General features: G+C 40.8%; 1 protein-coding gene and 1 pseudogene across 12 annotated transcripts in view; one reads left to right on the top strand and one right to left on the bottom strand.

The window, feature by feature from the left end:
• The window catches only part of SLC20A2 (solute carrier family 20 member 2), a 109,795-nt gene that overhangs the window by 24,107 nt on the left and 73,173 nt on the right, over nt 1–12,515 (bottom strand). For all 12 annotated transcript variants that reach the window (XM_061590994.1, XM_061591000.1, XM_061590996.1 and 9 more), the window contains 3 exons: nt 9,402–9,518; nt 8,378–8,581; nt 5,252–5,837 (listed from right to left, as the gene is read on the bottom strand). In XM_061590994.1, coding sequence (XP_061446978.1) covers nt 5,252–5,837; nt 8,378–8,581; nt 9,402–9,518 — 907 coding nt within the window. The remainder of the gene's footprint in view (nt 1–5,251; nt 5,838–8,377; nt 8,582–9,401; nt 9,519–12,515) is intronic.
• On the top strand, nt 6,229–6,347 carry LOC133368092 (5S ribosomal RNA; annotated as a pseudogene).

Genomic DNA, 12,515 nt, shown 5'->3' with positions numbered 1-12,515 from the left:
TGTTGAGGTGGTAAGAAAGATGATGACCAAGTCCTAGGAGGAAAGGTTAGAGGAGCTGTTTAGGCTGGAGTAAAGATAATTAAAGAGCTATATGATAGAGCCAACTCGTGATGTACCAAGTTTGTCTTCTGTTGCTTCCAAGCCAGAAGGTGAGAGGAGTACTAGATGGACTTGGGGGTGGCTTATGCCAGTTCACAATAGCAGCCCTTCCCTTGGGCTACCTCTTGGGTGCCATGATACAAGTCAAGAAAAACGGTTAATTCTCTAAAATATGGGTCCCATAGATTTATATTTTCATGTACATTGTTTGGAAATTAAATAGAACACTTAATTTCATTCCTTTCCAACCATCAACTGACTTGAAGTTTGATACTACCATCTTTCTGCTAAATTAAACCTGTAAATACTGAATAGTATAGTGCAAGAACCTGACAAAATTCAGTGCATCTCTATATGCTTTTATGCAGACACACACTGCACACCTCTGGAGGATTTTCTCTTAGTGAAGGTCTAGCCATGCAGTGCAAGAGGTAGAGAACAGATTCTGTCCACACATTGCAACACTGCATTTTTTGATTAGGAGCCAATGGCAACCTTTCAACCGCATGGAAGAAAGTAAAAGTTACTTGAGGACAGGGCTTTAGCTCCACCAAGATGAACATTTTTTGAATGATCCTCGCTGTGCCATAGCTATATAGGATAAACAAGGGAAAGAACCTCAAGAATATTTTTAAAAGATGGCTAAATGCTCCCAAATCAGATAAAACTAAGCAGAACACCACACAAGCAACTTTTCTTTCTAGCAAGGAGACATTCAGAAAGCTAGAGTTCATCTGCAACTGCACAGAGGCCACAAAGAATGACTTTAGGACGCATTACTTAAAAGTATATTATACAGCCACAAGAGTGGCTGTATACTATAGTCAGCATGGATTTTTCACATTCCGCAATGTTAAACTGAAAACACCTCCCATGCCATTCTGATGCTTCCCATAAGCTCATTTCAAAACAAAACTTTACAAACTTACAATCCTGAACTCAGAAACACTTGCTTAACAACCCTCTCAATTTTCATGGAGATACACAAAACAGTCAGACAGAATTGAGAGTTCAAACTGTAAAAAGAGAAAAAACCAGCCCCCTTTTGGACTTTTTTCTGACAGAGTTCTCAATCTGTTGAAATTCATTAAACATCAGCCATGTTCACAGAGTACCTGTAATCCTATTACTGACCTTGCCCCATACTCTGACCTTCATCTTCTGCAGTTTAAAAGTTAAAAAAATGCCTGGCTGGTTTTTAATTAATTTAAGAAATTTAGCATTGAACTCAATGATAAGGCCGGGCATGTTCAGTAAGAATCAACTGTCAGTGTTCTAAAGCCAGACTCACAGCTGCTGGGCTTGCCTAATCAGGGGGCCACACCCACACCTGACCGTTATTTCACTTGAGACAGTCATGGCTTCCCCCAAAAAATCCTGGGAAGTGTAGTTTGTGAAGGGTACTAAAAGGAGACTCCTATTCCCCTGACAAGAGCTCCAGTGGCCAGACTGGTTTAACAGTCATTGCTCTGATTGAAGGTCTGTGAGAGGAACAGGGCATCTCCTAGCAGCTCTCAGCACCCTTCACTAACTACATTAAACTCAAAAAGCATGCAAATGACCAAACCAGCCCTCTCCTCTTCCTCCCTCCCGCCCCTTCCCTCCCCCTTCCTTCACCCCTCCCTTCCCCTCCCCCATCCCCTTCTTCCCCTCCCCTCCAGTCAATTTTACCTATCCTATGAATGACTGCATGGGATGCACCAAAGAAACTACTACTTCATACATTAGAAATATATGGTAATATAACTTGGGGGGGTAAAACATATTACTGGATGGATTCCAAGTTAGTTTTATTTAATGTTTATGTGTTTTATTAGAAATTAAATAAATTAAAACATGAGAGTGGGTTTAATTTTTAAAAAATGTTTGGTTTTTTTATAAGAAAAAAGCAGAGAAGAGTAGGGGGGAAAAGATATCACAAGTGCAATCTTTTAATGGAAGAAATAGACTGAGCTATAGCCACCTGGAGGAAGAAACCCTATAATGCATGCAAATCCAGCCTCAAGAGGGCTCTATTTGCAATAAAAACTAAACTACAATCCATCAGTTCAGGACCATAAAACCACATAGAGGGCTATAAATAGCAAAAAAGAGGAAGCCAACAACCAGCCCACATCAAGGAGTATGCTGCAGGAATACTCTGCACTCCCCATCCCCACAGATTGCTGCCATTCCAATTGCATCCTCAACCAAACTACACAGCCATGGACACACTTGGAATGAGAATTGTAACACTGAAGGTGGAACAATAAAAAATAATTTCAAGCGTTCAAAGGAGGTCAGTACTATCAATCTCTCATTAAAGAGGTTGGGCTGCAGCTGAGAAAGTGTGGCGTACTCAGTGAGTATGCCTCAGCTCACATTCATAGCCACAATGCTACACCAGATATTGCTCCTATCTGCGAGCCCTTCAAGGCAGCCTTTATTTGCCTAAATCAACTCAAGCACTGACTGATATCTCTAGGTGATTACAAAATCAAATCTCCACTCAGCCAAAAAGCTTACTGGGTGACCTTGGGCCAGTCCCTATTTCTCAGTGTAACTTACCTCATAGGGTTGTGAGGATAAAATATGGGGGAAAGGGGGGAGAACCACATATGCCACCTTGAGCTCTTTGGAGGCGAGGTGATATATCAATGTAATAAAGAAAAAGAAAGAAAGAAAATGAAGCAAACTCTGTATGTTCTGTGCTTAGGCAGCACGACTTAGAAAGCAGCCATAAGATAAGCCTAATCAAATATATTCACCGGAGGCAGCCTCACTGTATATGAATCGGTTCGTTTGCATGAACTGGCCAGCAGGATTGGGCCTTATGATCTTTGCAAGAACAATGCACACTTCAGAATCAATTCTATTTTCAAGTTAATACATAATTAAATGCTCTCAGGCATACAGCTGTTGCGTAAGTAAATACAAACACAAAAATGTACATAAATACTCCTCTGTAGCAGTAGATACAAGCAGAGCCCCTGCTTCTGCTTCTTCACATCTTTTAGGATTATATTGTGTTGGCAATAATTGGACAAATTTGACAATTTTGTACACTGTTACAGTTATTAATGTGATTCTCTTTGGTCATGGCAATTTGCAGTCAATGCCTTTGAGCACTGTATTACGTGTTGTATTATATTTATATTAAATGTTGCATTATATAAAACAGTGCATTTGAATTTATACAAAAGTTATAGTAACAACAGACAATGAAATGCTCTTTGAATACAGCTGTGGCCCTCGTTTCTATTGCTATTTTCAAGTTAAATCATTAACATGGCACCTGACCATAACGCAAGTAATAAACTTTATTACCATGTCAAATATCTTGAGAGTATGCATTCTTTTAAGAAGAGAAAAATAAACACTGTATAATTAACCTACGAAGTGCCTACCCTCTTGTTAAATACCTGATTACATTTTATGCTCACAGGGATTGAAACATGCCACAGCCAATTTCCCATTTGTGGCCCCATTGTTTTTCAGGACTGACTCAATGTTAGTGCCATAATACAACCAGCTTCTCTGCTCCTATCGGCTTCTGACATGGATTAAGGAAGGAGTGACACACTCTGTGATGGCCCCAACTTGCACACCGGGACTTCAGACATCCTATTCTCAGCTTAATATGCTAAGATATGAACAAGTCTCTTGGCTGTGCACACTCATGCCCCATGAGTGAGCAAATAAACCACAAACTCTTAAATGAACTACAGCATTGCTGGGAACCTTTTGCAGCTCAAGGGCCACACTCCCCTCAGGGGAAAATGTGGGGGGCACATGCCAGTGGTGGGCAGGGCCAAAAGCAAAGCAGTCAGAGCAACACATGTATATTTTAACTCTGAACAGTAGACTAGTTTCTGCACACACCCACGCATCCCTCTCCATCCAAACATTGTTAGAGTTCAAGGACACATTCTAACCTGGCAAAAACGCTAAGCAGGGTTGGTAAGGGGTGTGGCTTGGGGGGAATCTTCAGTGCCAGACAGAGAGGCTTGGAGAGCTAAATTCAGCCCCTGGGCCTAAGGTTTCCTACGGCAGAGCGATCGTTTGCCATTTCATCCAAACCAGGAAACTATGGGTAACAGCTTCAGTACAAGTCAGGACGTTAAACCAACTTCAAACCTTGCTTTAATGTCTTGGCTTGTTCTGAAGCTGTAACCCACTTTGGACAAAATGGGAAACAATACTTAACTGAAGATTTCCTGGTTTATTTGTTGGTTGAAAGGAGGAACAAAGTCGTTGTGCGCGCAGACAGAAGGCTTGTTCTTATCTTAGCTTATTAAGCCAATATGTGATCAAACAGTAAATTCTAAAAGATGTGAAAATTTGTGGCAAGCCAGAGGTAGCAAATTTATCAAATGGATGCATATTAAAATCTCCTGGGCTCCTTTGGAGGAAGGGCAAGATAGAAATGAAATAAATAAATAAATAGGATATGATTAAGATCCATCCGGCCCAATAAAAGCAAGTCCAAGCCTCTGCTTTCTGCTCTGCTCTACAACCTCTGCTTTATTAAAAATGGAACAGAACAGTGGAGAGCACAAGTAGTAAGTTCTTAGATTACAGTAACTATTTATTTACAGTAACTCTTTTGCTGTTTTTACACAATATACAACTAAGCCTGCCTAGGAAGTCATAGTCAAAGTTAGTTATCCAACTCCCACTGAAAGTCACTGAGAATTAAATGAAGCCGCGTGTGCCTTCCCCTGTTCTCCTAATCTATGAACAAAAAACTGGCCAGCAAATTGGTAAGCTTGCTGGAAACATCTGCTCAGTAAAAAGAACTGAGAACATCTAGCCAGACTTGTACACAAGCAGCACGGCACCAAGAGGGAAGATGAAATTCAGCTTAAAGGCACTGACAAGAACATTCAGAAATCTGGTTTCTGGTAAAAACAGACTTGGAAACTTCAGTCCTGGAGACTTGATCTCATTTGTGTATTTTTTCTTCACACAAATGAAATAGCAAGAAATAGCAGTTTTGTGCGCAGGATGGAGATATGGTCCTATGTAAAGGAATTTTTTCAGCTGCATAGGTTTTTAAAATAGATCAGCATTAGTGAGATTCTGCAGTAGATTGTACCTTGTTTGACCACTCAACAACAATTGGCACAAGTTGCAGAATCAGTATATATTATGAATAGCTCGCCTTACTTACCTAACATCGTTGCCTCCATGAGCAAAAGATCCAAAGCAAGCTGTAAGGATCTGGAGAAAATGAAAAAGGAGGTGCACCTGTGAGGTGTCTCTCTCATCTCCATCTTCTGCAGGATCCTCAGGGGGATGGTTAGGATCCACTAGCTCAGACGCTAACTTCATCTCCACACCACCTTCCTCTGCTTCAATTTCTGCTTCTGCCACAGCATTGCAATAGCTGGAGTAGCTGTCATAGCGAACCCTCTTTTTGGAATAAGACACTGTGTCTGCAACTAGCTTTTCGCTATCTTCTGGGGTTGACGTGTCAGCAGCTCTGAAGGACGAATGCACTGGCATCCCACATATGGCAGCTGTGTAGCAAGTGTAACTGTTGTTGCGCCGCAGCAGTCTGTAGTTGTTTTCTTGCGTAGGCCTGTCATCACTGCCTCTGTCTAGGTGGATTTTGTGCAGTAAGTCCTTGTACAATCCTGAGTCTTTGTGCACAGTGTGATACACATGAATATCACTCTTCATGTGGCCGTCAAAATTAAATGTGCCATTCGAAACAGGAGATTTCACCATAGTGTGCGTCATTGAAAACGCCCTTCCTGAAACAGCAGAGAAAAGTCTTATGTTTAAAGGAAATCCAAGATCTGTAAGGTAGCAAAATATTGAAGCTCCAGGGAAATAGCACTCTTCTACTTTCTATTATTCGTACAAGCATTTATGCCTCATCAATAATCAGCTACTTTGCAGCTTGGGAGAGAGACCTGAGGCTCTTTCCTGGCCAGCTGCCAACCCCTTCTCCTCTTGGACTCCAGCATCAGCCAGCTGCTCTGGTTGGGATGTCAGAAGATAGACCCCCTGTTCTATTGGCCTCTTTGGTGGCTAGTCACCCAGTTTTCCCAAACTGACTAATTCCTCCTTTCCTTCCTAATGTGTCATCTTTATTTTAGATTGCAAAGTTTGAGGGCAGGGCCTCTGTTATTCCAAGTTATCAATTTAGGTGTAATAACCCTGAACAAACCCGATCTCATCTGATCTCGGAAGCTAAGCAGGGTCAGGCCTGGTTAGTACTTGGATGGGAGACCACCTGGGAATAGCAGGTGCCATAGGCTTGGAGGAAGGGAATGGTAAACCACCTCTGAATACCTCTTACCATGAAAACCCTATGAATACATCCAAAAAGATATATAGGGTCACCATAAGTCGTAATCGACATCAAGGCATATAACAACAACAACTGTATATTCTTCTTCATAAAATTAGTTTAGCTTCTGACGTAAAAAGCTTTGGATCTCTGAAAACAAAGAGCTGTCTTGTTGAGGGAAAATGAAGCACCAATAGACACAGGTTTGCTGTACTTATTAGAAGTAGAACATTCACCTCCATCATGCCCTTCCTGGGTCTTATACAGATAGCTTTCAAACGCCAGTGCCTAAAGGCACCAGCACGTTGGTCTAGTTATTTTTGTAGTTTGCAAGTCCTTTTTTCAGTTGGGTTAGAAAAGGTAATTTTAAAGTGATGGGATAGCTGAATACACAAACCAAATCAAGGAACTGGGGAGGATGGAGAAACAGGAGAGAAATGCTCTAAGGGAGGTAGGGGGGCATTGCTTATTTGTGTAATGGTGGGAGAAGTCTGCAACAGACAGTTGCAGGAATGGATAGTTTTGATGGCAGGAGAAACCTACAGCTGAACAGGATAGAAGCTAAGCGTTCACTCCCATATTATTTAAAAGAGAGAAAAAACCCAAGTTTTCAGATGGCTCTAAGGGCTATCAATGAAACATAGTTCAGTATCTCAAAGATTAAAATGCTATTAGACCCTTTTTTACACTAAGGGTGAGAAATTGGTGGTTCCAGCCCTAAATATTTTATTGGCTAAGGTTGTCCCCTCTAAGTTATATGGTGCAGAGCTTTGGGATCTTAGCCATTCATTAGTTGGAGAAGGTTCAAAGCTCTTTTTTAAAGAAAGGTTTGGGCCTACCTGTTGGCACTCCTGCTGTGCACATTTGTGCAGAAGTGGGTTGGCCTTCTGTTCAGGCCAGAATACAGGTTTCACTCATAAATTTTCATAACAGAATATTAGCTTTGCCACCCTCTCACCTGGTCCCCATAGCTTATGGCTCACCCTTAAATGCTCAAAAGCGAGTTGCTGGTTTAAATACACGTCAGAGAATTTGACTGTGAGCTAACTGAGATTCAGCTATTGTCTAAATTACAGTTAAAGCTGTTTGTGTATAGGAACCTTCTTTAACTGATATGCTAACTATCCATTATTTGAGATTTTCTAGGTTATATCCATGCTTTAAAACAGATCACCAGAAAGCTAACTATCTGGAGGTAATTAGCTCCAAGTAGAATTGCCCTTACTGAGTAAAGGTTTAATGTCAGGCCTTCCACTTTTCTCGATGGTCGCTATAAGAAACTTCTGTGTGTTTTGTAAAACACCTATAGAGGATGTTGTTCATTATATTACCAGTGTCCTTTATACAAAGATCCTCATGAGAAATATCTGTCTGAGTTTGGTTGAGGGAAAAAGTTTGTTACACCAAGTGAGTTTGTGTGCTTTTTGCTATCAGACAAAGAAAATTGTATCTCAATGCGTGATTCCTTATTTGTGCTGGCTGCCAGGACATTAAGAGCTAAATTTGTCTCTCAACTTATCTATATTTGTAATGGCATACTGCTAAACAAATAAAACGATTGCATACTTACATTAAAGGTTCAACCAAAATAATATACCATTCCTGTTTTTTCATTACCAGCATATTAGCATATTGCTAGCATATTGCCTTAATTGCATCATTCATTAACAGAAACCCTAGTGAACTCATAGATAGCTGTGTGAGAACACAATAACCCTGCACAGCATACATGTGTATGATGATCTTTAAAAAAACTGGTATGTGCAAGCAATCTCTGAGGATCCAGGAAAAGAGCATGAGAAATTATGCAAAAAGCAAAACAAAGCTATATACCCTATCTTTTAATTTATCCTGTATGCCAGAAAGGTTGGGGCAGCAGAGGGTTTAGTGTAGATGTCCTGGAGAGCAATTTTACATCCCAGGGAATTGCCAAAAGGACATCAGCAGGCAACCACATGAAAACAAAGGAAATAATTTATGTGTTCTTCGTTTTCTCACCATATGGCACACGTGGATGGCTGCCATTTGCTATATTATCTGATGCACCAGCCTCTTCTGTTCCAGAGCTAGTAAGAGGAATAGTACTTTCATCATTTGCTTTGGCACCAGGAAGTTCTTTAAAGACATGTGGATCCTTATCCTGAATTTTGTCAAGGCTTTCATCAGATATCTTTGATAATGCACCTTCTTTCTTTAACCGACCTAAGGAAAACAAAGAGCTTTTGTAAGAATAGCTTCATTATCTATGCCACAGCCATTCTGTATCAGAAATTTCTAGTGTCACTTAAACAAATAAATTGACTGAGGTTGCATTCCAATAAACGTCTACTCAGAAGTAAGCTCCATTGGGTTCAATAAGACTTACTCCCAGGTAAGTACTGGATTGCAACTTGAGTCATAGGGCTTTGCTCTTTAGTTAAGTAAACCAGACACAAATAAGTTGCTTATATCTATAAAACTAAGCCACCTCTAACAACCAAGGAAACAGACCACTTGCTTCCGTCTACACATCCATCTAATTTAGATCATTAAATCTTATTTTTTTCTTCTCTTCTTCCTCAGGTTCAAAGCAACTTAGATGTTCCAGATAAATAAAATACCTTGGCTAGCACCCAAACTGCTACACAGCTAGTTCAAAGCAGTCATTGGTTGAATGGGACTTCTATTTCTCAAGCATCAATTTTGTGACTTGTCACACAGGAAACAATTTTTGAAACTAAACCAAGCTTCAGTGTCATTTAAGATACAGAATAGGAATCTCCTAGGTTTTGTGTGTGTGTGTGCGTGCGTGTGTGTGTGTTTTAATGTTGGAAGTCACAGTGAACTCCCCAAAAGCAGTACTTTGGATCATGGCCAGTTTTTTAAAAAAAACAACAAAAACTAAAACCCAAAATATTAAACTGAACAAGGCAAAAAAAAGCCATTTGCAACAGTATATTTAAAATATTACTGCACTGTTCTGGAAAACAACAGTTAAAAGCATTTCCTAAAATGTATTTTATCCATCCGCCCAAAGACATACTTGCTATTTTTCTTTTCATCCATGGACACACAAATATCCAGACTAAGAGAGCGAATACTAACGATACACCAATTGATATTAGTGCTATTGCCCAAATAGGAAGAACGATTCCTAGGACTGAAAAAGGAGAATCAAATTACATCTTTATACATTGGTTTTCAACCATTTACCACAGTATCTATTTGCCCAGTGCTGCAGGGGGAATTGGAAGTAGTGGTTCTAGAACAGGGATAGAGAACTTCCAGTCTGTGACTCAGATGCTGCCCTTAGAAGTTTCCCATCAGCCCCTGGGGCCTCTTCTCCTTGGCCCTGCCCCTTCTCAGTTTCCATGCTTGCTGCTGAGGGCGGAGGAAAACAGCAAATTATAGTTGCTGGTGGCCTGATCCATGATGTGGGGCATGGGGGGTAATCATTTACCGCTGCTCTGGTCCTGATCCATATGGAGGCCCCCACACTTGCAATTTGCAAAAAAAGGGATCTATTGAAGTGAATGAATCCTTCATTGCTAAGGCAAATTACGGGTGCTTGGAGCCCAATCCAAATTGGAATGGGGGGGGGGTTGTTAGAGAGGCTTTAACCCTTTGGCTCCCACTGTCATCTCAATCCTGATCAGGCCCCTGCGTGCAATTATCATTGCTGAACGATCCATTCATTTCAATGGAATGAAGTACCATTTTAACTATCCCACACAGCTGTTTCAAGTCTAATACATATATGTCAGCCAACTAATTTCCTGTAATCTGATGCATGGAATGTTCAAAGTGAATTGATGTTCACAAAGTTATGACTGTCGTCATAGTTATGACGGCCAGTCTCTTTAAAGTACGTACAAGATGATAATCACTTGCGTTAAATATCATGTAATGAAAATGGAGAAACAGAAATATTGGTTGTGTATAAGCAGCCATGTGCAATAATATAAAGGTACAACATCTGGTTTTCGCTTGCATAGAGCTTATAAGGAAATTACTGGTATGCTAAAGGCATCACAACTACAAGCAGCAGCACATTTCAAATAATGAAAGAGGTGCACCTTGCGGTATTTTGTTTTGCATCCACATTTCACTCCAGACAAGCAGTGGACACAAGAGGTAATCTTATCTAGGCCACAGATAGGAGATCAGACCCCTCCTAGGAAGAAGCATTTGATCTACTTGCCATCAGATCTTTGCCTGGTGATTAGCACATGCGATATTTATGTTTTTATTTTATAAACTTGTATACTGCTTTTCATTTATAGCTTTATAAATTTCAAAGCAGTTCACAATATACAGAAAGCCATTAAAATTAAAAAGCCATTAAAATATTTGAATAGTTACTGCATGGTTAACACATAATTTCCGCAACTACAGCAACAACAAAAAATTACCCCCTCCCCCCAATATCAACATTCAGGAGATGCCAGGGTAAACAAAAATGCCTTTTAACTGTTTGTGAAAGCACCCCATCATGGGTGCTCACCTGACTGTCGTAAGTAGCTTATTCCAAAAAATGGGCACCACAACAGAAAAGACCCTCCTCTGAACTCTGACCAACCAAACCTCAGTAGGCTGTGGTACAGTCTGCAAGACCCCACCCATAGATCTTAACGACCTGGGTAGATTATATAGGAAAAGGCAGTCTCAAGAATAATGTGGTCCAAATCTGTTTGGGGCTCTATAGGCCAAAGCCAACACCTTGTTAGCTAACCAAAAGCTAAAGCAGATTCCTCAGTACTGGTCTTATAATGTGTATGGCAGGCGGCCCCACTGAGCAGCCAAGCAGCAGTATCCCACTATAGCTGCAGCTTCTGAACCAGTCTCAAGGGAAGCCTCACATTGGGCATGTTACAGAAATGCAATTGTGAGGTTGCCAACACATGGATCACAGTTGCTAGTCTATCCCTAGCTAGTCTAGGAATTGTAATGGCACACAAACCAAAGTTGGCAGTAGGTGTTCCTTGCTACTTAAATCACTTGGGCCTCCAATGACAGAATTAGATCCAATAGCATATACAATACTTACCTGTCCTTTCAGATGGAGTGCAACACCATTTAAAACAGACAGATTTCCCAATTCCTGGACCCTAGAACCTCCCAGCCACAGGGCCTCAAACTTTTCACGATTCAGCTTTAATGTACTGGCCTACATTCAGCCCACCACTGTATCCAGGCACCAGCTCAAGTCATGCAAGGCCACTCTTGATTCAGAGGTAACTAAGAAAGAGATGAGTGACATCGGCACACTGATCATCTCTCACCTCAAAACGCCTTACAACAGCTCACAGCAGCTTCATATTAATGTTAAACAGTGTAGACAAAATAATGCCCTGCAACACCCCACAGGATAACTGCCTGGGGAGGGGAGGCACAATCACCCAATGCTACACAGGAAGCAGCTCTTAGATAGGATTAGAACCACTGTAATATAATGCCTTTGACTTCCATCTTATGGAGCTGATCCAGGAGAATACCATGGTCAATGGTGTCAACAGCCACTGAAAGATCAACCAAGAGTAACAGGGTATGCTTCTCCTGATAAAGTAACCAACACACATTCCATCCCAAAACCAGAGCATTCAAGAATCCATCAGATTCTATAAGACTATGGGGAGTTTAAGAGCACCTTTGTTTGTTTGTGTGTAGTAGTAGTAGTTCTTTGTCACCTAACACAAAACATCTCTAGGCAACTTACATACACAATTAAAAAACAACCATGAAGTTTAACAATAAAGAGTATTCAAATTTTACACAGAAACAGCAACAAACATGGTAATCATATTTCTTCAAAGAGGAAGATTAGTGTCAGCCCTAGGTTGGCCTCCCTAAAAGAGTATTAAATAGGTGGGGCTGTCACAACCAAAAACAGCCCTCTCCCTTCTTACCACTCTCTGAACCTCTCTCAGAGGGAGCACTTGGAAAAAGCCCTCAGATGACACAGGATCCGGGTACGTTATTGGAGGTATGCAGATTCTTCTTGTCATTGGTAATTGGTAGCAACGGTTCTGGCATCTGGAAGTACCATATATGTAACACCAAAATCTCTTCTCCGATACCACTGACAAAGCGGTGGTGTTAAAAACAAAACAACTCCAGAAGAATGTCTATTGCTACTGAAGGATGATACCATGGCACT

This window comes from Rhineura floridana, chromosome 11, assembly GCF_030035675.1.
Source record: "Rhineura floridana isolate rRhiFlo1 chromosome 11, rRhiFlo1.hap2, whole genome shotgun sequence".
NCBI lineage: Eukaryota > Metazoa > Chordata > Lepidosauria > Squamata > Rhineuridae > Rhineura > Rhineura floridana.
This window is presented reverse-complemented; position numbering and strand designations above follow the sequence as displayed.